Source organism: Clinocottus analis, unplaced genomic scaffold (assembly GCF_023055335.1).
Source record: "Clinocottus analis isolate CAN_PGR_092001 unplaced genomic scaffold, fCliAna1.0.p SCAF_19, whole genome shotgun sequence".
Classification (NCBI taxonomy): Eukaryota; Metazoa; Chordata; class Actinopteri; order Perciformes; family Cottidae; genus Clinocottus; species Clinocottus analis.
Genome location: NW_027175920.1, coordinates 16,195,377 through 16,222,701, shown reverse-complemented (window position 1 = coordinate 16,222,701; position 27,325 = coordinate 16,195,377). Strand labels below are relative to the sequence as shown.

Here is a 27,325-nt window from a genome sequence, read left to right as displayed (position 1 = left end):
TGCTCCACTATCAGCGTCTGTCTCTATCTGGATCGCCCCTCCGCTCTAATGGCAGTCAGCAGGGCTGATAGGCAGATATATTTACCCTGGTGGCCGGGGAGGAAGCGCTGTCCGGCCTCCGGCTGTGGCAGGCGGGGCTTAGAGGAAACCCTGGCTGGGTAGCCCCTCCCTGAGCGGGGCATATCTCCCTGCTGTCCCCGGCCCTGCTCAGAGTTCTCAGCTAGATGGGACCAAAGCTTCACCGGCCCGCAGACTCCCACACCAGCCCCCGGGAGAGAGAGAGAGAGAGAGAGAGAGAGAGAGAGAGAGAGAGAGACAGAGAGAGACAGAGAGAGAGAGAGAGGAGCAGCTGGCTGCAGCGAGTGAGCTCACCGGCTGAGAGAGATACCACAAGGAAGCCCGTCTACCTCCAGAGCTGTGGATGACGCAGGCCGGGTCCACTGCATCTCATCTCAGCCTGGAGTCCAGAGGTGGCCAGTGGGGTCTGAGTGTGTCCCGCTGCTCCAGAGTGTGTGACTTTATTTTGCAGCCTTTGAACACTGGAACTGTACTGTAAGCATTATGACTCTTCTGGGCTCTGAACACTCCATTCTGATACGAAGCAAGTTTAGATCAGGTAAGTCCTGACACGTGCCTTCTCTGTGTCTCGTCTGACAGATCAGCTGTGTTCAGCTGTGTTTGTTCTTCAAAGCCTTGCCGACACTTTGTCTGTCAACACATGGCCTTTACAGGCGAGCCTGTGTACTCTGTGTCGCTCATGTGTCCTGATGAGAGGTGTTGACACTCCCGGTGTGCTCTCCAGAGCCTCCAGCACAGGGACAGGTGTAATGCACTGTGGCCATGAGACTGAGCACTGCGCTCTGAGGACGGGCCTGTGACTGTGATCCGGTCACTGGGAGCGTCCTGCTCCAGAGCAGCATGTGTTGGGCTGATGTCTCCTGCAGGTTAGTGCACTTGTTGCATGCCGGTCTGACCTGCTGCTGCTGGGGGAAGCCAGCGAGGCGACTCTGTGCACTCGCTGATGAAGGGAGAAGAGACACTAGCGAGGAGTCTGAGGTTATCTTAATGTGGCTGAATTGGAAGCCGATGGTGCTTCTGTGTGTGTGTGTGTGTGTGTGTGTGTGTGTGTGTGTGTGTGTACCTGGGAATATCACAGAGGAAGGGCACAGACTGCAGCACTGATTTAAAATCCCCTTCACACATATCAGCTGGTAGGCTTTGTATCTACCTATCTCCTTCACACACTGTGTGTGTGTGTGTGTGTGTGTGTGTGTGTGTGTGTGTGTGTGTGTGTGTGTGTGTGTGTGTGTGTGTGTGGAAGGCAGTACGTGTAGTCTGATCAACACTGCCACCTCCCTGAGGAAGCTGTAACTGATGGTGGCACCAGCGGCTCCCACCAGCCTCCATCTTGACCCTCCGGCCTGCTGTGGATGTGTAAACTGGTGTCTTCAGCCCTCACTGGCAGTTTGCCTGTGAGCTGTAATTGCCTTCCACAAATGGCAGAGTAAATGATGCTTTTCCTTGGAGTTGTTTAGAGCAGGGTGGGAAATGAGCCCCGGCGCTCCGGGGAGCAGGACGGGGCGGACGCCTGTTCAGCAGCGATGCTGCTCGTGTTCAGTGCTCTGACCCGCTGCTGCTGCTTAATGCAGCACAGCTGCAGAGATACCGTCTGCACGGCAGTAAAGGCCGTCTTCAAACATGTCTGCTTGATGTTAACGTCAGAGGGATTGATGTTGGGTGATACAAGGTGCAACCGTGGAATTATGAGTGTGTGAGTGAAACGTTTTGCGTAAGAGAAGTGAAAATGTCCGTAAATCTCTCCGAGATAACTGCTGAGGACGGGGGGAGTCTGAGACGATCTGCTTGTCCAGGATTTACAGTTTTCTTTAAGCTGCAGCAGCTCAGTGAAACCCAGCAACTGTTGCTGCTGTGACTACATTACCAAAGCCATGGGAACTGCTGCTGCGTGGTAGAAGCTAAAGGAAAGATAAAGATCACACTTAAGTGCTCCCCGTGGACCGCCAAATGCTTGGTGAGTGTGTTACTGACTAGTTCTCATGCCGATTACATTAACAGCTCAAAGGGCCGTGGGCCGCGCTCCCAAGCTCTCTGCCGTGACATCACGACAGAGGCGTCAAATACAAGTTGGACTAATGCTACGAGGTGTCAGCCACGTGGTGAGGTGAACAGGAAGCCGGCACCTGTTTGATATCAGCTGCCACACCCAACACACACCGTGTGGGAGCTCTGCTGCGCCGGTTTGGTGAGTTCCTGACAAGGAATGGACGTCGTAGAGGGAAAAATCCCAGATCAGATCAGACAGTTATTTGACTTCAAGTGCAGATGTCTTACTGCAACACAGCAGCTCGTCACATGAGCTTGCCATCAAGTGGGACCAGAACTACATTCACAGTGTGGGATTAACACGAGATTAATTCAAATCTAATTATTAGGAATGAATTATGTTCGTTGGAATTTGTTTGAACTTTATTGCTCGCGGCTCATCATGTTGTGCTCGTCACGATGAGCCTGTAAGGACCCTCGCAGGTACGTGAATGTTTTTGACAAGACTTCTAATAGAGACAAAACTCAGACACACTCCACGAACAATGAGCTCTGGCAGCAGATAAAAAAAACACTTACCTGAGGAATGAGTTGGCTTTTGAGCTCAAGTGACTCTTTTTTCTTCTTCGACACAAACCAGCATCAGCCTGCTGTCCCGCTGTTGTTATGAGCCGCAGTGAACTGCGTGTTGATGCTTTATGTTCACAGGACCACAGACACACAACATGCTCTGTTTTAAGCTGGATTTTCACTTCACGCTGCGGCATTAGACTGAAATAAACCAAATTCTTATTACGTTCAGGAGAACCCACGAAATAAATGCAGCCAGCATCCAAATTGTCAGAGTTGAAGTGTAAAAGTGTGTTGTTATTATTATTATTATTATTATTATTATTATTATTAGACCTTTTCTTTCTCGTGTGGTGGCTTTGTGTGAGTCACAGGAGGAGAATATCACTCACTGCTTGTGTAATTATCATCACTGCACATCATTTATTAACACTATAAATCTGAAAACTTGTAAATGTTGCAGTGGGTTTGTGTGTCCTTTGTTGTAAAGAAAGCCCAAGTTGAAACAAATGTCTTGAGTTTGAAAGTCAGCAGAGAGGCAGCAGCGTACGTTCGGTCCAGTGATCTGTGATCAGCCGGCTCGGCTGCTCTTCCTCCACCGTTCACTCTGCAAACAGGCCCACGCCTTGATGAGAAAGAGCAGAGTACGTGGCAGTCGCTCTGCTGTTTTAGACCGAATTATTGATAACCTTTTGGAAAACATACAGCAACACAGAGTTCATAAAGCGCTGTGCATAATTATGGCACGCACTCTGCATTGATATGCATAAAGCCATGGATTTTAACTGACTTAAAAGGCAGCCGCCCTACCGCCGTGTTAGCTTGTTGTGCTAGCTCATGCTAGCTTGACGGCCCTGCAAATGAACAAGATGACGGTAAAGTGCTTTAGGATTGTACACTGAGGGTTGTGTGTCTTTTTTCTTTCGAATAGCAAACAGAAAGCTCGATAACAGCGTACTTCAAAGCTGTGTGGCAAGCTTTTAAGAGAGAGTGCTTTTTTCATGAGAATTATTGATTCCCATCCCAAATCAAAGAGTGTACGCTTCATTTTCCCGATGACACCCGCGTGTACTGCATGTGTGCTCGTAGACATGGAGGGGTGCTCACTGCTGCACGGAGGACCAGACCTTTGGGAATCACTGCATGTGTTGGTCAGTGAGCTACTCAAGCCTGCGCTGGCTCTCTGTGATGCTGCGTCCAGCAGGTCACGAGCCGCTCACTGTGAACTAAAGCAGATGTCCGATGAAGGAAAGGGCCAGCTGTTACGTAATTGAGGGGCTCTCCAGCGACGGCGCTACAATGTGGCACCTGAGCACGCTCATGACGAGGAGAAAAGTCATGACATTAAAGCCGGGAGGTTTGAGGGAATTCATAAAATGCTGAGCTGTAAGATGAACCACCTGAGGGAGATAATTAACCAAAGGGAAGACAAGACGAAAGTGATTAGGGCCCTGCGGCAAAGGAGGAACATTTCATGCTTGTGTGTCAGATCCAGGATCTCATGGGGAGACCTTCAGATAACAGCAAGGAGGAAAAACACACACGACAAAGAAAGGAAAGCAAAAGAGCCACAAGCAGACCAACAGACATGGGGGAGGCTCTGTTTATGACCCCACACTCCCACCTAGACCACGTCTACACGCACACACACACACACACACACACACACACGCACACACACACACACACACACACACACACACACACACACACACACACAGCAGAAACGTGCACACACGCTGCGGACCACACACTGGCTAGAGGATCTGTTTAAAAGCCAGGAGCTGTGTTTATCATTCCCTACATCCTGCTCACAGAAATATTTGTGCGCAAGCAGCGTTGATTTTTTCACGTGTTTTCCATATGCACATGTACAGATACATACACATGTACAGATACATACACATGTACAGATACATACACATGTACAGATACATACACATGTATAGATACATACACATGTACAGATACATACACATGTATAGATACATACACATGTATAGATACATACACATGTATAGATACATACACATGTACAGATACATACACATGTACAGATACATACACATGTACAGATACATACACATGTATAGATACATACACATGTATAGATACATACACATGTACAGATACATACACATGTACAGATACATACACATGTATAGATACATACACATTTATAGATACATACACATGTATAGATACATACACATGTACAGATACATACACATGTACAGATACATACACATGTATAGATACATACACATGTACAGATACATACACATGTATAGATACATACACATGTACAGATACATACACATGTATAGATACATACACATGTACAGATACATACACATGTACAGATACATACACATGTATAGATACATGCACATGTATAGATACATACACATGTACAGATACATACACATGTATAGATACATGCACATGTATAGATACATACACATGTATAGATACAAACACATGTACAGATACATGTTTATGTATCTGTACATGTACAGATACATACACATGTATAGATACAAACACATGCATGTGCCTCATTATTTCTGCCTGTAGGTTAAGTGAAAGTAATGGTGTAATGTAGTTATGATGGGTCCTTGTACACGCTAGTTACCAGTTATGAAGCAAACACACACACACACACACACACACACACACACACCGTCGTATTGTATCGTCATATCAAAAAGAGACTATTGGGGCAAAACCATCATGTGTATGAAATCAACACACAAATACCAAAGAAAACACAAAGTTGTTCTTTTAATTTAATAGTTTTTTATATCGTAAACTACTAAGAATAACATGTATTTATGACTACAGACTATTTTACCAAAATCTCAGACTGGCCTGTTGCAGAGAGTATAAAACGTAATCTTCTAAACGACTGAGATATTTATTCAGCGGAGCTCTGTTTCATGGCATCCTGCTCATTCCCTGTTTACTATGAAGGACCAGCTCTCTGTGATCCTCCTGCAGCCCGAACCCCATCGGCCACACTGGAACCTGGATGTCAGATAGCGTTGTTTTGTCTCGGCCCTCGCCGCCTGATGCCGACGCCCCTTTAGTGTCTGTATGCAATGCGCTGGCTTCAAGTAGCTCCAGAGTAAACCCCTCTGCGTTGTTATTGAGAGCTGCAGTTGTGTGATAACTTCCAGGTAGAATGATGAAACAGCATGTACCAGGAGTTGAGTGCTCAGTCTCTTCCTGCTTTTGGTCCGTCTCTTACCTGCCTTTCCACTTCTCTTTCTCATCTTTCTCCCTTCTTCTTACTCTTCCCCTCCTCCCACTTCAGTCCTCCAGTTAAGACTTCAGCAGAGGAGGACACGAGAGCAGCTGGCAGACCAAGGCATCATGCCTCGTGAGTAACGCCTTCCAACACGAGCTGCCGCACACACACACACACACACACACACACACACACACACACACACACACACACACACACACACACTTCGTCTTCCCTGCGTTTAGATGCAGTGTGCTTAAGATGGAGAGAACGGGGGGACACCTAATGAACAAGCAAGGCGCACATCATCCGTTCGACCAGTCGGGGACACAGATACAAAACAACAACACATGTTCTCACTGGCCTCTCGGTGGACGGCCATGCGTATAGTTGTAGTTCTGTTTGTCCAGCTCGTCTGCCTCCATCCCAATGCATAAACAACATTAGGCAACATTAAAACATTCCACATTGAACTATGTTTTCAGAAACAGTATCCGTGTTACTGGGGGTAATCCACAGACCGTGCTGTGAACGGATTTCACTTGAATATGTTGTGTTGAAGACACAGCGTAACAGAAGCTCGTGTTGTGGGTTAAACAGGGACTGAGGTTTCTGAGACCAGCTCTGGCCGTTACATTTTATGAAGATGATTTTACTGCAGCGAGCGCCACGGCCAAAAGCCCTGACACATAAAACCAAACCCATCTTCATGGCTGGATACCTGATACGAGGGGGAAGTTGGAAAATGTGTTTTATTTGGCTGATCTGGCACCACAATGTGTGAAGGAAAATGGCGTTACCGTGACCTTCATTATCTCCCCCAGTTCTGAGCTTGGTCGTGTGTCTGTGTCTCGTGGCTCCTCTGGACTTTACTGGAACCGTTAGTCTGATGCTGTTGGTGCTCATTCATGGCTGTATGTAAGGACCTCATTGCAGTGGTTCACACTTTTTGAAAAGACATTTTGTTACTGCTGACTCCTCACGACTTGTTTCTTCCAGATGGGGAATTCCTGCTCTCTATTTGAGAGAGGCTATGTAACGGTAGCTTAGCAAATAACAAACCGAACCGTGCACTGTAGGCAACGTAGCATGTTTTCTCATGTCGATGGGAGGAAGGCTAATTAGCTGCTAGCTGCTAGCAGCAAGCGGGCAGTAGTCCCTCAACACACAGCAGATAGTTGGATCAGTCCTCATGAAGCGTGACACAGTGAACGGCGCTTCAACCATGCCAACATTTAGTTATGGTGATCGGGCTAGATAATTATATTTGTAGCCACTTGGGGGCAGCAGAACAAACTGTAAACAACATATTACTGCTTTATAAAGTTGACATGAATAGCATGTTAGCAAACATTCCAGCAGACATAAAGCAGCGTTAGCATTCATATGGAGATGTTCAGTAAGTCCAACAGTCTGTTAGCTCCTCGCTGCTAGAGGCTCTTCCATGTTGAGTTTCTTGGTGGTTGGCTGTTGGGCAGGAAGTGTGCAGTCTTTTGTCATTTCTCCAATGTTGTGTATATATAACAAAACATGTCTTCAGCTTTAAATTTACTAACTCAGCTAAGAAAAAAAGAAATGAAGAACAGATTTTTTTTTAATAATGTCGTACGGTAAAAAGTGGAAGGAGAGCTACATGGATGTAACATCCAGCTCACTGTGGGAAATATGAGCGGCTCTTGCCTTTTCAAATTTGCTCTGTAATTGCAGGTCTCCTTGGCTCAATCAGGAGTCTTGGAACACAGAAGCATCATTTCACAAGAATCAGATCATTGAGTCTGACATATATGGCGAATTTTTCTGTTCAGATGCCAGCTGCTTGTAAAAGAACGAGGAACAAGAGCGGACGAAGGAAGAGAGAATCAGCAGATGATTCCACTGATGACATTCGTGGAATCAAAGTGTTCGCTGGGAAGATTCTTTAAAGGAAAGACTTACGCTGCAGATTAAAGCACAGACACCGAGACACAGTTCAGAAGAAAAGTAAACAGTGAAGATGACAGATGCTCCAGAGACGGATACGTCCAGGTGCAGTGACGGATCCAAAGATGGACGGAGGGGGAGCAGGTGGATGCATGCAGGCAGACAGACAGACAGACAGACAGACAGACAGACAGACAGACAGGCAGACAGACAGACAGGCAGACAGACAGGCAGACAGACAGACAGACAGACAGACAGGCAGACAGGCAGACAGACAGACAGGCAGACAGACAGACAGACAGGCAGACAGGCAGACAGACAGACAGACAGACAGACAGGCAGACAGACAGACAGACAGGCAGGCAGACAGACAGACAGGCAGACAGGCAGACAGGTAGACAGACAGGCAGACAGACAGGCAGACAGACAGACAGGCAGAGACACAGACAGACAGACAGACAGACAGACAGACAAGCAGGCAGACAGACAGACAGACAGACAGACAGACAAGCAGACAGACAGACAGGCAGACAGACAGACAGGCAGACAGGTAGACAGGCAGACAGACAGGCAGACAGGTAGACAGGCAGACAGACAGGCAGACAGGTAGACAGGCAGACAGACAGACAGACAGACAGACAGACAGGCAGACAGACAGACAGGCAGACAGACAGGCAGACAGGTAGACAGGCAGACAGACAGACAGACAGACAGACAGACAGAGACACAGACAGACAGACAGGCAGACAGACAGACAGACAGACAGGCAGACAGACAGACAGACAGACAGACAGGCAGACAGGCAGACAGACAGACAGGCAGACAGACAGACAGACAGACAGACAGGCAGAGACACAGACAGACAGACAGACAGACAGACAGACAAGCAGGCAGACAGACAGACAGACAGACAGACAGACAGACAAGCAGACAGACAGACAGGCAGACAGACAGACAGGCAGACAGGTAGACAGGCAGACAGACAGGCAGACAGGTAGACAGGCAGACAGACAGGCAGACAGGTAGACAGGCAGACAGACAGACAGACAGACAGACAGACAGGCAGACAGACAGACAGGCAGACAGACAGGCAGACAGGTAGACAGGCAGACAGACAGACAGACAGACAGACAGACAGAGACACAGACAGACAGACAGGCAGACAGACAGACAGACAGACAGGCAGACAGACAGACAGACAGACAGGCAGACAGGCAGACAGACAGACAGGCAGACAGACAGACAGACAGACAGACAGGCAGACAGACAGACAGACAGACAGACAGACAGACAGACAGACAGACAGGCAGACAGACAGACAGACAGACAGACAGGCAGACAGACAGACAGGCAGACAGACAGACAGACAGACAGACAGACAGACAGACAGACAGACAGGCAGACAGACAGACAGACAGACAGACAGACAGACAGACAGGCAGACAGACAGACAGACAGAGACAGACAGACAGACAGACAGACAGACAGACAGACAGACAGACAGACAGGCAGACAGGCAGGCAGACAGGCAGACAGGCAGACAGACAGGCAGAGGAATGCTCTGGTGCTGGAAGAGGCTCTCTGCTCAGGAGGAGCAGATCCACAGAGCCGTACCTGTTTACAGCATCGAGTGCAGAGAGCACGCCCAAACGACGAGGAGCATGACAGGCGTGTTGTACTTTCAATGTCACATGAGAACAGGGAGACCTGGCTGCACGGAGCGTTCTCTCATGTTACTGCTACGATTAATGGCCTCAGCTCGAGGTAGCACCGTGACGTGGTCGCCACACCACAGGCCACAAACGTCAGACACATACTTTGGCTGGCATTTATAGGATTACTTTTCAAATATTCATAAGAAACCCAAAGTTTGTTGAGCTTGATTCAGCTCAGAGCAGAGATACACACTTATAAACTAAGATCGTATCTCTTCCTTGAAGCAGCAGCGCGTCGTCTCGGCAGTGAGCGATGCCAGTGTGCCGTGTGTGCCGGCAGGAACAACAGGGGACCGGGGACTGGAAATGCAGGCCAGGGATTTGTTGAATGATATCTCTGGCACAGTTTGCCATTTCACAGAGGCTCCAGCCTCCAGATAAACTGCTGGTAAGTGTGCGGGGGAACGGAATCCAGGGGCCCGGCGAGGCCCTATCAGTCTCTGGGAGTCTGTCACAGATAAGGCAGCAAGGAGGGCCGCTATTGGCCCGCCGGCTGCATGCGCTTTTTCAAAAAGAAATTTCAATTGGCCGTTTATCTCTTGATTGCAGGCGGTGGCGCACATGGAGCGCTCACATGGACGTGCACATTGCGGCTCCACACTTTCTCACCCAAACGCGCTGGATGTCTTATCACTCGGCAGCGTTGTTTGTTCTTCCTGCTGAGGTTCTTCAGGGCGTCACAGCATCCTCCTCCTCCTCTTCTGCCGCTGCAGATCCTTGAGATGCTGGCTGTGTTATTCCTGCCGGGGAGATGGACACGGCGCAGGGTCTGTGTATATATTACCCAGGGAACATCTGGTGTTTATTAGACTGTCGGGGAGTCCGGCCCAGCGGCTCGGCCTGACTGGCGTGTGGCTGCAGAGGAGCTCACTGTCTGAACACACACACACATACAATCTAATATTTCCTCATAAAGATAATAGGGCTGTAGCTGCAGGTTTATGTGCTTTTTCATGCAGAAAAAGCACACATTCCCATTCCCACAGCAGCGGTGCTTTAATCCTGAGCGGACGGGAACACAAAGGGAACGATTCGGCCCTAATGCACCATACGTCTTACCTCTTAGTGTCCTGTTTACGTTTGGCAGATACGGTCAGCAGGTATATGCTTTGCGATAGGTTTAAAGTGCGTCCCATGTTTTAATACTGCTGCAGAATGTTTAAACGTCTGTAAGCCAGCTTCAGACTCACTGGATCGTGTTACATTGTGCCCCAGCGGGCCCCGGGCAGCCACGGTCGGACGCGTTTCGGGGCAGTTTGGTTCCACAGTTTAAACACACTTAAAGCTCTGTGTGTCCCTGTGATGTCCAGTCAGGTCTTAAATCAGTGACAGGTGAGGGAGCCAGTGTGAGACGGCGGGCCGGCTCAGCGGGCAGCCGACCTATAAATAGATGATGATGTCATCTGCTGGTGGAAGGCGAGGGCGGTGCAACGTGACCACGGCCGGCAGCTGGTCTTCCCCCGTGGCTCCAGACTGGCATCCATCTGAGTTTCAGCCCTTCCCTGCTCCCTTCTTTCCTTTTCCAGCAACAGTTTATATGCTTTCCTGTATTCTGCCCTTCTACTTTTCTTCCTCCATGAATTTCGAGAAAAGAAATAAATTCTTTCATTTCTTTACTCCCTTTTCTTTCTCCCTGATTTGTTTTTTGTTCAACTTAAACTCATTTCACTCTCTTTGGTTTTCAAATACAGAAATCTGTCCTCCCTCAGCTCATCTTTCAACCCGTTCTTTTCTCTTTCCTTCTTCCTTTTGTGTTTTAGTCCTTCATCCTCCTCCAATTACATACCTCACAAAATCCCCTTCTTCATTTTCAGGTTGGAATTATTTCTTATATTTTAAATCCATTTTTCATCAGGCGATAAAAATCGACCGAAGTTGCGCCGCACAAAGCTCAAGAAGCTTCCTTTTATTTTGGCACTGAAAGAGAAGAAATGTATTTGACCAAATAAGTGCTGGAGGGATGGTGTGCTCCTCTCTGCTCATCGGACCATCAGGACGCTCTGGTTATTTATTCTGGATTTAACGGGGACGGTGGTGGAACATCTCACCCGCTGCTCGTTACCTGCAGACGCTCCAGTTACTGCCGGGTGAATATTGTTTGTTGAGGAAATGACAGCTGAATACTACTTCATGAACAGTAGTAATGGCACTACACACACTACTACACACTACACACCTGTAAAGTTGTGTCACGGTGACAAAAAAATGCTCGATGAATACATTGAATAGAATTTAATTCTCAGAAATAGTGTGACCTCATTTTAAGATGATCCTTTGTGATTTGATGAATTAATGTGAAAGAAATTACAAATGGTCTCTTTTATTTCTTTTCACATCAAGGTGTAAGCAGCACGTACAGTTCATGTTGTCTCTCGTGGACGTGCATGTTTGAAGCACTCATACGCTCATAACTACTGTCTCATATGCTCATGAGATGTATTTTTAATAACTAGTCACTGCGGTCTTTCACATGAATGTTGTGGGGTTGAAGTGGAGTGGACAGAGCTGGGGAGCTCTGAGGAACCCGGACCGGTGGAAGTGTTTCCAGCTGGGCTTCAGCAGCGTCCCCTGTGTGTGTGGAGCCCTCTGGGGCCGGTGAGGCTGCAGGACCGGAGCGAGGAGCCGGGCCCTGGAGCTGCAAAAGAATATCTGGGTCTGGACTCGTCCTGCAGGGCAACACGCCTCTCTGCGTGCGGGAGGAGGAGTCTGTGTTTGTCTTGATCATCAAACCAGCGCTCAGGCTTTGAGGGGCTGGAGCACTTGGTCATCTATTTATTAACAGCTCATAACACCATCAATCACAGACCTGTTGACCCCATGATCACACATTAATGGGTTACCAACATGTACAACTGCATTATGACCAAACAGAAATCATAAGCATCACTTATATGACAGATCTGTAAAGCGTGAGGATGTCATGTATTCATTATTGATTCATAACAGAGGACTTTTTAGAAAGTGGACCCAGAAAATGTAGGAAAAGGTCATTCTTTACACCTTCATCCTGACGCAGACTCTTTCACTGCTTGTTTCTGGGAGCCAGGTTTCAGAGCAGGACAAAGTACGGAGTATTTGTATTTCTTGAGAATGTTATCTACATATTTACATATTTTCTTGTTGTGGCTCCGAAAAGACTCCTTTACTTTGAAAAGAGACGCAGTGGCAACTGTACGGCTGCACAGCGGAGACGTGAGTCCTCCTGAGCCCTTTGATTTAAGGACACAAGGCGCATGCTTTGACACTCATTGATTTAGCGCCGCTCAGACCTCGCACTGTTTGTCCTCTAATCCTCAACATTGACTCACTCCCTCTATAGCATTCCTGGCAGAGCGGCCAGTGTTTTTCAGACTGGTGCTTTAGAGGTTTTATGTTTGCCCCCTTGAGCTTCCAGTAAACATGTTGCGTAAAGGACACGGCTGGTTTACACTACCTCTGCAGAGGAGCGGGGCGCCGCTTATTGAGATGAACAGCAGCTGTATTTGGTTCCACCCTTTTTCTTTGGAAGTGGCGGTGAGTGTTTGAGCTTGAGTGCGTCCTCGTGTGGGCGTACCTGTGCGTATGTTTGTGCCTACCTCCTCTGGGCTCGGCTTTAACTGGCCTCCGTGGCTGCAGTCAGCCACCTACAGAGCCGTGACGGGCCCCCTCGCCTTAAAGCTCCATCTCCTTTTACACAACACTGCCAGAGATTGTTTCAACCTCTGTCACTTAGAAAACTATGTGACCCGCTGTAACTTCTCAACCAGCCACTTGAAAAGCGGAAGTGCACACGGCTTGCAGATTTCCTGCAATTCTGCCATCTCAATCTGCCGCTGACATCACGTTGACTTAAAGACTGCTGGAAACAGCTCATAACCGAGAGCGGGAGCAGCACGCACATGACCCAATGAGAGTGCATGTTGGGGAGTGAATGAGTTAAACGTGAACAGGTGGGAGGAAATGGCATTTAGCACAATGTCGTACGCTAAGCTGTGTGTGTGTGTCGCGAGGTCACAGAGTTGCACAGATTGAGCCTGGCGCTGTGATTGAAACCAGGTTCTGTTCCTGCCCGTCACATGCTGGAAACAAAAAGAGAATCCTCCACCCCTGTGCACGAAGACACACACACACACACACACACACACACACACACACACACACACACACACACACACCACCTCCCTCCCCCGGCTCTGTCCCTTCAGCTCTGTTAGATATGTTAGATAGCCACTCTTAGCTCATCCAATTAAAGCTGCGTTCGCTATCAGCCCGGCCAATCAGGAGCGAGGTGGGTGTAAAGTGGCGGCGTCTCACTCACACAGCGTAACACCTCCGGCTGAGTGTGTACGAGGTGTCGGTGACAGACGGCAGTGTGTGAGCGCCACTGGTCACACACAGGAGCCCTCCTCCATGTCACCTGCCGGCCGGACACAGCTCCTTCCTCATCGAGCAATAATGTGACCTTCTTCAGTTCAGTTTATTTAGTAGAGCCCAAAATCACTAATTATAAATTCCCCTCAGAGGGCTTCACAGTCTGTACACATGACAGGAGGTAGGAGACAGGAGGCAGGAGGTAGGAGGCAGGAAGTAGAGAGGAGGAGCATCAGCAGGGCCTTGGCAGGAGGTAGGAGACAGGAGGTAGGAGACAGGAGGTAGGAGGCAGGAGACAGCATGTAGGAGGTAGTAGACATGAAGCAGGACCGACTCCAGACAGCCACAATCCATGGAAACTTGAAGCGAGGAAGCCCAGAGGCTTCTGGGTAGAAGTCGACCTCTGAGATGACCTCTGCGTACCTGCTGGTTGTTTCACTGTTTTCAGAGCAGAGCTTCATCACGGCCTCGCATGGAGGCTCACGAGTCCTCGTCTGTTCTGCAGTCTCCTATGGTTGGGCAGCGTGCCAGCATCTGCTGCATGCCACACCGCACTGCTACGATCACACACACACACACACACACACACACACACACACACACACACACACACACACACACACACACATTAGATGTGCCCACAATGGAGGGTGATTGGAGACATGTTGTAGTGCCAGCAGTCAGGATAGCGCTGCTGATGGCGTGTGTTGGGTCTCAGCAGAACGTTGAGCAGAACGTAATGGCGCAGCGCATCTCCACTGGTTGTGATGGACGTCTTCTCTCGGTACTCTGGAGGTGAAGCGCACTGACAGCGTCTGCTTGTCTCCTCTACAGTAAACCATGGTAAGTTCCCCAAGCAGGAGGACTCCTATGCGTTCGAGGAAGACAGCAGCAGTGAGAGTCTGTCTCCGGAGCAGCACCACAGTGATGAGTCGCAGGGCTCCGCCTGCCCTTCATCGGAGGCTGTCGGCAGTACGCCCTCCTCCTCCTCCTCACCTGCCCTCACCAGCCCACGACAGGTAAGAGACTCCTCTCGCCGCTACCTCTGCTCTGTCTTCTTCTGTCTGACGTTGTTGCTCAGCCGCACTTGTTTCCGCTGCTTTGCGTCTTCTGCCCTCTTGTGGTGACAGAGTGACCTGCATCTCCATCCTCAGCCTCCTCTGGTTTCCACTGACCGTTGTTCTGAGTTGAAGGAGGCAGGTGTCAGTTTTCCTCATAAATTTCAGTCAGACTTCTGTCCCTGAAATGTTTCACTCAACCAACAGCTGAACCAAATGGAGTCGTATACCAGCCTGAAGCCTTCATCTGTGGAGCAAATGAAGCATTGATCTGACTCTTTAACTCTTTAACGCGCTGAACCAAGAGAGAGAACATGGTTGCCTTTTGCCTTTTCATTAGCTTAGAGCCTCACAGTGCTGCTAGCATGCTGTACATGGCATCTTCCCACTCAGAGCTCAGCCAGGGATCGAACCACCGACCCTCTGATTGAAAGATGATCCTGCTCACCACTCAGTCGCGATTAGGACCGTACATGTGTGTGAGTGGCTCTGAGTGGACATCTTTCAGTGTGCCGTGTGGTTTGTGAACAGGGAGGTGCCACCAGAGACCCACCAGACCAAGGCCAGGATGAAGGTCTGTCTGGTGCCACCAGCCAGGCGTCCCCCCCGATACCTGTTCCTGCTATTGTCAAGGTCAGCAACCTTCACTGACCTTCAGCTTGCTGTTGCTTCACCGTGTGGCGCCTCGTCACCTCTCCTCTCTGTCTCACCCTCCTTCCTCCCGACAGTCCAAGACTTCAGACAAGAACCGACACAAGAAGCCCAAAGATGTGAAGCCGAAGGTGAAGAAGCTCAAGTACCACCAGTACATTCCTCCGGACCAGAAGGCGGAGAAGTCCCCTCCGCCCATGGACTCGGCCTACGCCCGACTCCTCCAGCAGCAGCAGCTCTTCCTGCAGCTGCAGATCCTCAGCCAGCAGAAACACGCTCACACACACCCGCAGTCGCAGCAGCACACACACACACACACTCCACAGACGCAGGCGCAGGCGCAGGCCCAGCAGCGGCAGCCGTCCTTCAGCTACCAGCCGCACGCCGCCACCCACACCCACAAGTGAGTCCCACCGCTCCAGAGCTCCTGACGACACGTTCTGGAGCTTTCAGCCGCATGAGGTCACTGCCACGCACAGCTGGCTCCGGTCCACAGTGAAGCGTTTTTTCATATTTGAGTGCATTAGAAAGTTAAACCATGACCCTTTTTTATTGCCTTACTGATATGTAGAAGCTAATATCTGGATACTGGATGGCTTCAAAGGTAATAACGCTCTGATTGTCAGAATCAGCTTGACATGTAAATTTGCACATACATGGAATTTGACTTCTCTTTGCTCTTTGTACTTATTTACAAAAGATAAATAAGAAAACAGAAAAACAGTAAACAGTGGTTCAGAAAGTGCAGGTGGAGGTGTCTGATTAACTGTTTATAATGCTCTGTAGCGCCGACCAGACGGGAGGAGTTATTAATAAATCATTAATCATGAGTTTTGCACTTTGTAATGAGCAATCAGTAAACTTAGTCAAGGCCAGCTGATCTACAAAGCACGAGTGGAAGATGTATGAACAAAGCGTTTGGGCGGGAGCCCTGTGAGGACGCTGTGACTAACCGGCTTCCTGTGCCTCTGCAGAGGAGCCGGCGAGCAGCTGTCGGCGTGCGGCTCCAGCGGTCCGTCCAGCCAAGCCAACAGCAGCTCCTCCTCCCCCGTCAAGAACACGTACGCCAGCCAGAGCAACGTCTCGCCGGTGCAACCCGGGCCCCTGCCGGCCAACCTGGATGACCTCAAGGTAGGAGACGCAGTGTCAAGCTCTCATCTGGAAAGAAGTGCACCCGAGCCAGTGTGAGCGGTGTTAACCCGCCTCTGTGTGGCAGGTATCAGAGCTCCGGCAGCACCTGCGTATCCGCGGCATGCCCGTCTCCGGCACCAAGACGGCCCTCATCGAGCGCCTCCGGCCCTTCAGGGACTCCAACGCCGGGTCCTCGCCTTCGGGCTCCTCTGACATCACCACCGTGACCTTCCCTGTCACGCCCACGGGATCCCTGTCCTCCTACCAGTCCCCGTCCTCCTCCAGCGTCCTGTCCCAGGGAGGCTACTACCCGTACCCCAGCACCTCCTCCACCCCTCCGGTCTCTCCTGCCTCCTCCGAGCTGTCCCTCAGCGGCTCGCTCCCTGACAGCTTCAGCGACGTGCCCATGTCCTCGCCGACGCACTTCGCCTCGCAGCCGTCTCCGGCGCAGCTGGGCGTGGAGGGCGGGGCGGGCCCGAGGCCGGGTCAGGGGAGAGGGATGGACGGAGAGGAGGCTGAAAAGGATAAGATGCTGGTGGAAAAGCAGAAGGTGATTGAGGAGCTGACGTGGAAGCTGCACCAGGAGCAGAGACAGGTGAGTGACTGTGAGATATGAATCACATTAATATGACAAACGGAGCAGAACGAGTAGCGGCAGAAACAGGTGTTTCGTCAAAGCTTTAATGTCTTAAGCGGCAGAAGGTATAAAATACTGTGTCATCCTATCCAGCGTCTTTACGGGGACTTTTCACACAACACGAGTATTTCAACATTGGAAAAAAGATCCAGTCGAGAAAAACAACAGTCAGAACAAACATGAAATATTGAGTAGATGCTGAGAAGAGGGATTTTCATGAATATTATATACATGTTTCCTTTGCGCTCCAGGTTGAGGAGCTGAGGCTGCAGCTGCACAAGAGGAAGCGCTGCTACGGAGCCACGCAGGACCCCCCTCCCCCTCCGCCCTCCATGCACCACCAGCAGACTCCAGCCATGATGGGCCAGCACTTCTTTGGCGTGACGATCAAGCAGGAGCCCATGTCCTTGTCCCCCAGCTGCCCTCTGTCCTCTCCCAAGCAGCTGAAGAGCTCTGCTGGCAGCTGCATGGAGCACATGGGACACTGCAACAACCCCCTCTCCAGTATGGGGGCCCCCGGGGGGCCACAGTGTATGGACACGTCCTCTGGCAGCCCCTCCACCATGTCTGCTTTCCTCAGTCCCCAGTGCTCGCCACAAGACTCCCCCATCGGAAAGCCTTCCAGCAGCCCCCAGCCCTCGTCTCCCAGCAACCTCTACTTACTGTCACCTCCGCTGGGAAGAGACGGCTGCGGTCACCCCCACCCCCACCCACCCCCCCACCCCCACCCCCACCCACACCCCCACCCGCAGGCCAACAGCAGAGCACGCAACATGCAGGTAGGATGTGTTATCAAAAATAATACCAAGGTTGGAAATACAAGTGTGTTCTAAGTCACATAGAAAGTGTTGAAATCTGAATATCAGGACCAATGTCCCTGCATCTCCCGTGTGATGGTTTACAGATGCAGCAGAAGAGCGGCGGCCAGGTGAACTGTTCTTACCCCTCCGACCACAGAGGCCTTCAGGGAGTCTTCAGCGCCACAGATGGATCAGCCAAGCAGGACAACCACAACATGCAACCAAAGGTACGCAGCACGTCACCACGTCACCACGTCACCATGTCACCATGTCACCATGTCACCATGCCACCATGTCACCATGCCGTCATAGTGTCATGCCACCATGTCACCATGTCACCATGTCACCATGTCACCATGCCGTCATAGTGTCATGTCACCATGTCACCATAGTGTCATGTCACCATGTCGTCATAGTGTCATGTCACGATGTCACCATGCCGTCATAGTGTCATGTCACCATGTCGTCATAGTGTCATGTCACCATGTCACCATGTCACCATGTCACCATGTCACCACGTCACCATGTCACCATGTCACCATGTCACCATGTCACCATGTCGTCATAGTGTCATGTCACCATGTCACCATGTCACCATGCCGTCATAGTGTCATGTCACCATGTCGCCATGTTGCCATGCCATCATGTCACCATGCCGTCATGCCGTCATGTCACCATGCCGGTGTCATGTCGTCATAGTGTCATGTCACCATAGTGTCATGTCACCATGTCGTCATAGTGTCATGTCACCATGCCGTCATAGTGTCATGTCGCCATGTCACCATATTGCCATGCCATCATATTGCCATGTTGCCATGATGGCATGTCACCATGCCGGCATGCCATCATGTCACCATGTCGGCATGCCGTCATAGTGTCATGCCATCATGTCGCCATGCCGTCATGCCGTCATGTCACCATGCCGGTGTCATGTCGTCATGGCGCCGTGCCGCCATGCCGGTGTCATGATGTCATCTGCAGCACCCCACATTCACGTAACGTCTCTTTTCTCTCCGTTTGTGATCTGTCTCTGTGATTTTGTCTGAGGTGCGTTGTCTCTCTGTGGTTCCTCCCGGTCCCTCTGTTTTCATCACACATTCCTTCACGTGTTGGTGACTTTCCCTAACGAGACCAGAAGGCCAACTCTTTCCTCAACATGAAATGTTTAATGTGCTGAGGTTATTCCATCTCGAGGGCCTCGATCATAGTTCTTTTTGCTTGTTTAAAAGTCTGCATTACGCTGACATGGGGGAAGCTTCCCTATGGTAACCGGTGGGCTAATGTCACTTTTCACTATGTCTCATGTAGATGTCAGTAGTGCCCTCTCCTCGGCATGTTGGCCAAAAGAGCCAGGTCTCCCCCCCTGCCTTCAGTAGCTCAGGTTCAGATGCATCAGACATAAGACAGCCCCCACGCTATGAGGATGCAGTCAAGCAGGTAAACTGAAACTCATGCTAAGATGCACTAGATCATGGCTGGCCAGAGATGTTCTTTGACCTATCGGCGTCGCTCTCCTTCCTGTCTCCTCTTTTTGTCTCCAGTCCATCACCTGTATTGCACCTCTTTCATTCATCCATTCGCTTTGTCCCCTGACTAACTCTCCACCTTTACCGAGTCTGAAGCCGGTGGCTGTTTTAGTCGTACAAACGTTCTGAAGGCAGACGCAGCTGCAGCTCACGGCTGGAAACCAGAAGCAGACACGTCGCGTTCAGGACCTTTAGAGTCTAAACGATGACAGTTCATTTGTTAACTGTGCTCACCATGTTTCTCGCAATAAAAAGTTGCAATACTTCAAACTTAGCAATTCAAATATTGGCGAATATATTGTTAAGACTTGCATTTATAAAACCCTTTATAGTTTTACACACACACACACACAGCTAGCAATGCTAACATTAAGGTCACCCAAATGACAGGAAGGGTTATCCTGGTCGGGTAGTTTTGGAATCTGTTTTTAGCCTGAAGCTCTCAATCTGCCTCCAACTAAAGTTTGTATTACCAAAACTCCATCCTGTCAGTCTTTGTAGACTGCTTGACAACTTGCATATTATTTATGTACAATTTGTTGCAATACTTGATCACCATTTTAATTAAAACATTGTCCAACTGATGAAAATAATGACTTTCCTCTCACTGTTACAGCAGCTGACCAGAAGTCAGCAGATGGACGAGCTGCTGGATGTGCTCATAGAGAGTGGAGGTAAGAGGACGTGGCGCTGCTGGCGGTGCACATGCACACGCAGGCTGCATGTAGAGAGCATGGTATGACATCAGTGTTGCTCCACACATTGGTTTGGGATCCCAGTGCCTGCTGTGACCCTCCCTCCTCTCCTCTTTCTCTTCAAGAGATGCCAGCTAACGCCAGAGAAGAGAGGGAGAGGGCCTCTGTAACCAAAGTTGTGCCTCACATTACTGTGTCCCCAGGGTGTCCCGGGCTCCTCATCCCTAGGTTCCACAGACACTACGAACACCTGTCCCCCGCCCAGCTCCCTTACAACCACTCGGCCAATCACATCACCGAGAGCCACCTGGAGAATCTGCTGGGCGGTCCGATCGGCCGGGGAGGGGAGGCGGCTCTTCTAAAAATGGCCGCCGAGGACGGGGGGCAGGAAGACGAAGGAAACGGAGACGGCGAAGGGTACGGGAGCCCCCACAGCCACCACCAGCGCCTGCTCCACCACCCCCAACAGGACAAGCTCCTGACCAACAGAGATCTGATGGACACGCCCCTGTCCCCCATCAGCACCAAGGGGTCCGAGGTGCAGGGGATGGTCAGCATGACGTTCAGCGAGATGCCGTGGGAGACCATGGAGTGGCTGGACCTGACGCCGCCCAGCTCGGCCACGGCCTTCAGCATCGCTCCTCCCAGCGGGCCCAGCATCTTCAACACAGAGTTCCTGGATGTCACAGACATGAATTTGAACTCTGCCATGGACCTTCACCTGGAACACTGGTGAAAGCAGCCGCCACGCACCAGCCGTCAGCCGCCACCACCACACGGCAGCTTCCAAGCTGCCGATGTCGGCCCGGCCACGCCAAAGAACCATGACTCCTCTTGAACAGCTCCAGCCCTGTGCCACCGTGTGCCTCTTGTTAGCATGCAGTGGGACGCCAGCCTGCTTTCAAACATTGACGTGTATATTGACTTATTCCCTCCACTTCTGACCAATGAGGTTCTGGTCATGCCTTCTTACCCAGAATCCATTTGGACCAGGATGCGCACATCTGCCGAATGAGGATGCAAGTGAAGGCTTTCCTCGGTGATGGTTACATGGTACATGTTCCATGCTACATGCTACGTGCTACACGGTCCAGCTTTATACCAACACGTCGTGCAGTATCAGTGTTACGCCACCGAGACTTGAAGACACATTTTGATGATCATTGTATATTTTCAGAGTCTTTGTTTGTATTACTGGAAAAAAACAACTAAAAACAGAAAGGAATTACAAGTTGAATAGGATCGCATGGTACGGCCATTTTGTAAATAATTTCCTGAACTTAATTTCCTGTCCTGACAGACCAGCCTGCATGTGAGGAGGAGACACACAGCACACAGGATGCAATCTGTTCATGAAATGATGTAAATACGTCCACATTCCCTCACTGCACCTCCAGCTGAACACACTCGTCACGGTTTGCTCGAGCTTCCATGTGTGTGTACAAACGGTCGGCATTTCTTTGAAGGAGCTTTTTATAAACAAGTTTCATTTCTGTGTTTGGCGTGTTGGACCTCACGATGACATTCAGGAGAGAAACCTTCGGTCTTATCCGTTTCTATCAGCAGACCAAATGTGCCTTATTTTCAGCAGCTTTTTATTCCCCTTTTTATACCAGTTTCTCCTTTAATACAACATATACGCCCACTGTAGGGGCTATTTCCTGAAAGCTGTTGACAGATATTAATATAAAGACAACAAAAGTCAACATCAGTTTTTTAGACAAATGTTAAAAAATTATAATTAAAAATTCAACTGCATCTCTATTTGTTCTTAATACCTTTTTGTCCTTACAAATTCCACCCTTTCTATTCCCAGGCCACAGTTATTTATTTTGTGTTTTTATATTTATACGTTATCCTGTATTTATACTGACATTCCTTTCTCAGAGATTGGAGCGCTTTGATTTAATGGGAAAACTCCAGCGCTGCCATTTTGACCAGGAACATTTCTTAGTCCATCAGTTCTCTTAACAATGTGACACAGCGTGAAGAACCACTTCCAGATCCCTGCTTTCTAAACCACCTCTCTTTGAAGACTCCTATGAAGTGGACATGAGTCCATCATTAGCACTTGTGAAGAGGAAAATGTAATATATTCAGATCCTTACTGTGAACCCTGCATGTCACACAGCAACAGTGTGGAGGAGCCGGCACACAGCAGGCCCTGAGGAGGAGCAGGAGTCAAATTAATGTCAGAAATACAGAGTGCGAACCAGCCCCGGCTCCACCAGCCCCGGCTCCACCAGCCCCGGCTCCACCAGCCCCGGCTCCACCAGCCCCGGCTCCACCAGCCCCGGCTCCACCAGCCCCGGCTCCACCAGGCCCGGCTCCACCAGCCCCGGCTTCACGCGTAATCCACTTTGACGAGCGCTTCAGCATCACTCCGTGAGCAAAGTCCATCTCCCTGCTCGCTCTGGAAGCTTTAAACTGCTGGAGTGCCTGTTGCTCTCTCTCTTTATCTTTGACGGTGAGGGGGCGGAGCCAGTCACCATCGTATCTCTGCATCTCATTGGACTGAAGTTGCCAGTCGGCGGTTAAAAGCTTTTTTGCATTAAACTTGGGATTCAGTATGAGACGTGCTAAACCAAAAGACAAAGTTATTTTATTTGCGAGCGCAGTTTAAAGCTTCGAGAGCGAATTCAAAATGAGCGAGACAGACTTTTGCCTGCAGGGTGATGTAAAAGCGCTCGTCACAGTGAAGTAATCGCACAACTATTTGATTTGTGCGCTCGCGTGGAGCTCATTTGTACTCTTTGTATTTATGACATTAATTTGCCGTCATACAGGAGCCTCCAGGGCCCTGACGGGGACTCGGGAGCCTCCAGGGCCCTGACGGGGACTCGGGAGCCTCCAGGGCGCTAAAGGGGACTCGGGAGCCTCCAGGGCGCTAAAGGGGACTCGGGAGCCTCCAGGGCCCTGACGGGGACTCGGGAGCCTCCAGGGCCCTGAAGGGGACTCGGGAGCCTCCAGGGCCCTGACGGGGACTCGGGAGCCTCCAGGGCCCTGACGGGGACTCGGGAGCCTCCAGGGCGCTAAAGGGGACTCGGGAGCCTCCAGGGCCCTGACGGGGACTCGGGAGCCTCCAGGGCCCTGAAGGGGACTCGGGAGCCTCCAGGGCCCTGACGGGGACTCGGGAGCCTCCAGGGCCCTGACGGGGACTCGGGAGCCTCCAGGGCGCTAAAGGGGACTCGGGAGCCTCCAGGGCCCTGACGGGGACTCGGGAGCCTCCAGGGCCCTGACGGGGACTCGGGAGCCTCCAGGGCCCTGAAGGGGACTCGGGAGCCTCCAGGGCCCTGACGGGGACTCGGGAGCCTCCAGGGCCCTGAAGGGGACTCGGGAGCCTCCAGGGCCCTGACGGGGACTCGGGAGCCTCCAGGGCCCTGAAGGGGACTCGGGAGCCTCCAGGGCCCTGACGGGGACTCGGGAGCCTCCAGGGCCCTGAAGGGGACTCGGGAGCCTCCAGGGCCCTGACGGGGACTCGGGAGCCTCCAGGGCCCTGAAGGGGACTCGGGAGCCTCCAGGGCCCTGACGGGGACTCGGGAGCCTCCAGGGCCATAGTTGTAGTTCTGGTCTGTAGTTCTGGTCCGAACATGTGACACGTAGACTTGGAGGGATCAGAGAAGATCAGCGTTTTGCTCTTCTCCTCTCAGAGTAAAAGTACTTCACAAATCCTCCAACGTCTCCATTTCCGAGCTGTTTGTGCTGTAAACGTCTCACTGTGTTCTCTTAGACCAAACCTTGTTTTCCTGTTATGACGTGTTGCACTTGTTAAGGGTTTCCATGTGACATGGAGGTTATGAATATACGAGCTGATGTCCTTCACGCCTCCTGACAGAAGCCTCCGTGCTGCTTGGCCACTGACTTGCTTTATATTGTAAAATAACCGTATGTCTGCATCCCTGTATACGACAGAAGAGGAGCAATAAACTTATCACAGCAAAACCACTTCTGCTTTTCCTTTTTTACTGAAGTCTCTCAGAAGCAGGATGCAGGTTTCAATATGTCACAGTTCAAAGAATAGAATATCTATTGCCATGAAGTCATGTGATCTGCTATGAACATTTTATTAACTTGCAATCTACACAACATGTTGCATGATTCATCTCCAGTGAGTTAGCTTCCTGGAGACACATCCCATAATACTGGACACACCTGGAGACTCCTCACCGACACACTGGATGCTGCTCTTCATCCAGAGTGTCTCCTCCTCTTCATCCAGAGTGTCTCCTCTTCATCCAATGTGTCTCCTCCTCTTCATCCAGTGTGTCTCCTCCTCTTCATCCAGTGTCTCCTCCTCTTCATCCAGAGTGTGTCTCCTCTTCATCCAATGTGTCTCCTCCTCTTCATCCAGTGTGTCTCCTCCTCTTCATCCAGTGTCTCCTCCTCTTCATCCAGAATGTCTCCTCTTCATCCAGAATGTCTCCTCTTCATCCAGAATGTGTCGCCTCCTCTTCATCCAGTGTGTCTCCTCCTCTTCATCCGGAGTGTCTCCTCTTCATCCAATGTGTCTCCTCTTCATCCAATGTGTCTCCTCCTCTTCATCCAGTGTGTCTCCTCTTCATCCAGTGTGTCTCCTCTTCATCCAGTGTGTCTCCTCCTCTTCATCCAGTGTGTCTCCTCCTCTTCATCCAGTCTGTCTCCTCTTCATCCAGAATGTCTCCTCTTCATCCAGAATGTGTCGCCTCCTCTTCATCCAGTGTGTCTCCTCCTCTTCATCCAGTGTCTCCTCCTCTTCATCCAGTGTGTCTTCTCTTCATCCAGTGTGTCTTCTCTTCATCCAGTGTGTCTCCTCCTCTTCATCCAGTGTGTCTCCTTCTCTTCATCCAGAGTGTCTCCTCCTCTTCATCCAGTGTCTCCTCCTCTTCATCCAGTGTCTCCTCCTCTTCATCCAATGTGTCTCCTCTTCATCCAGAGTGTGTCTCCTCCTCTTCATCCAGTGTGTCTCCTCCTCTTCATCCAGTCTGTCTCCTCTTCATCCAGTGTGTCTCCTCCTCTTCATCCAGTGTCTCCTCCTCTTCATCCAGTGTGTCTCCTCCTCTTCATCCAGTCTGTCTCCTCTTCATCCAGTGTGTCTCCTCCTCTTCATCCAGTGTGTCTCCTCCTCTTCATCCAGTGTGTCTCCTCCTCTTCATCCAGTGTGTCTCCTCCTCTTCATCCAGTCTGTCTCCTCTTCATCCAGTGTGTCTCCTCCTCTTCATCCAGTGTGTCTCCTCCTCTTCATCCAGTGTGTCTCCTCCTCTTCATCTAGTGTCTCCTCCTCTTCATCCAGTGTCTCCTCCTCTTCATCCAGTGTCTCCTCCTCTTCATCCAGTGTCTCCTCCTCTTCATCCAGTGTGTCTCCTCCTCTTCATCCAGTGTCTCCTCCTCTTCATCCAGTGTGTCTCCTCTTCATCCAGTGTGTCTCCTCCTCTTCATCCAGTGTCTCCTCCTCTTCATCCAACACATCTGGATGATGGTGGCTGACGTCTGTAGCGGCCTATGACAGAACATTAAATGAAATAAAGCAAAGTGCAGCAAACGCCACACTTCTCCATGAAGGACGCTCAGGATAGCAATAGATGAGCAACCCTGCAGCTCTTTTGTTAAAGGCGCTCTCGTGCTGGCCTCCAGCTGGGTCGCAGTGCTGAAGTAAAGGTAATGAAGTGGAGACCAACATATCAATGTTTATCAAACATGTATTGTTTCACATTAGGCTAAAAGAATAACAGTAATACATCATCTGAGCATCAAGTCCCTGTACACCTCGCTGATGTTACATATGAATTTACATTTTTCGTATTTGCTTGGTTAAAAGAGAAGGCTGGCAACATCACACTTTATATTTATGGGATTTGTTGACAAAAGAAAACATAAATAACTCCTGATCCTTCATTACATTACAAGTCTCCGTTAGGAAGGAGCACCTCCACACCAACAGTTTGGCTACGTAGCGACCTCGAGCATCACCTGGTCTCCATCTTCCCTGTGCACCCTGACCTCCATCTGTCCTGGTCCACATGGAGGGAGACGCGGAAACGTTCCACACACACACACACACACACACACACACACACACACACACACACACACACACACACACACACACACACACACACCACCCCCCCCCCCCCCCTCAGGAGCTTTACATCTGGTCGTGAACGGGTTTCAGCACTTTGAGGTTTGAGCTCAACAGGCGTTCATGTGAGGGAGAAAAGAGGAAACGCGGCGCTTCACTGGAGCTGCTGTTCTGATGCTTTTACAGATATCAACATTTATGTTTTGTCTGCTGGGAAATGTGTTAAACTGTTTATTTACTGAGCCACGGAGAGTTGGATGCAGATGTTTTCAGCATTGATGACACATGAGAGCTACAAACTGTGGCCGACATCAGACATGAGAACTGAGAGCAGGACACGCACACACACACGCACGCACGCACACACGCGCACACGCGCACACGCGCACACGCGCACACGCGCACACGCGCACACGCGCACACGCGCACACACGCACACACGCACACACGCACACACGCACACACGCACACACGCACACACGCACACACACACACACACACACACACGCACACACGCACACACACACACACAGAGATTGCATATTGAACAAGAAGGAAGTAAAGCCACGCTACCGATCCATGAGCTCTCCAGAGAAAAACACTTTGCATACTTAATTTACCGTTAGATAAGGTGCTCACACCAAACTGTGTGATGAGAGAGAGAGAGAGAGAGAGAGAGAGAGAGAGAGAGAGAGTGTGTGTGTGTGTGTGTGTGTGTGTGTGTGTGTGTGTGTGTCAACTGTACATGTCAACAATTCAGAGGTGAACACTCACTTATACATACATAAGTCCACAACAGGTGGATATTTTAGTTCATACGTCATCAGCGTCACTAATCAACAAAGTATTTGGTAGATTCTGTATTTGTGTACTTTACATATCTTGCTGGGAGGTTTGCTGGAC

General features: G+C 50.2%; 2 protein-coding genes across 3 annotated transcripts in view; one reads left to right on the top strand and one right to left on the bottom strand.

Moving 5' to 3' along the window:
- The first annotated feature begins 438 nt into the window (after nucleotides 1-438).
- myocd (myocardin) lies at nucleotides 439-22,851 on the top strand. Its single transcript, XM_068583348.1, has 12 exons — nucleotides 439-616; nucleotides 5,951-6,016; nucleotides 14,704-14,888; nucleotides 15,459-15,560; nucleotides 15,656-15,981; nucleotides 16,553-16,709; nucleotides 16,795-17,304; nucleotides 17,598-18,125; nucleotides 18,251-18,373; nucleotides 19,455-19,583; nucleotides 20,289-20,346; nucleotides 20,493-22,851. Exons 1-12 carry the CDS (start codon nucleotides 562-564, stop codon nucleotides 21,101-21,103), a joined length of 2,850 nt encoding a protein of 949 aa, XP_068439449.1. The 5' UTR covers nucleotides 439-561; the 3' UTR covers nucleotides 21,104-22,851.
- A 4,070-nt stretch (nucleotides 22,852-26,921) lies between these two features.
- The window catches only part of LOC137789375 (dual specificity mitogen-activated protein kinase kinase 4), an 8,098-nt gene continuing 7,694 nt past the window's right edge, over nucleotides 26,922-27,325 (bottom strand). For both annotated transcript variants that reach the window (XM_068582889.1, XM_068582890.1), the window contains exon 12: nucleotides 26,922-27,325. This exon is cut by the window's right edge and continues 229 nt beyond it. The gene's annotated coding sequence lies outside the window, so the exon portion shown is untranslated.

Coding starts and splice junctions, on each gene's coding strand:
- myocd (XM_068583348.1), top strand. CDS start 562: ATGACTCTTCTGGGCTCTGAACACTCCATTCTGATACGAAGCAAGTTT. Junction 18,126..18,250: donor GCAGAGCACGCAACATGCAG/GTAGGATGTGTT, acceptor GATGGTTTACAG/ATGCAGCAGAAGAGCGGCGG. Junction 19,584..20,288: donor ATGAGGATGCAGTCAAGCAG/GTAAACTGAAAC, acceptor TCACTGTTACAG/CAGCTGACCAGAAGTCAGCA.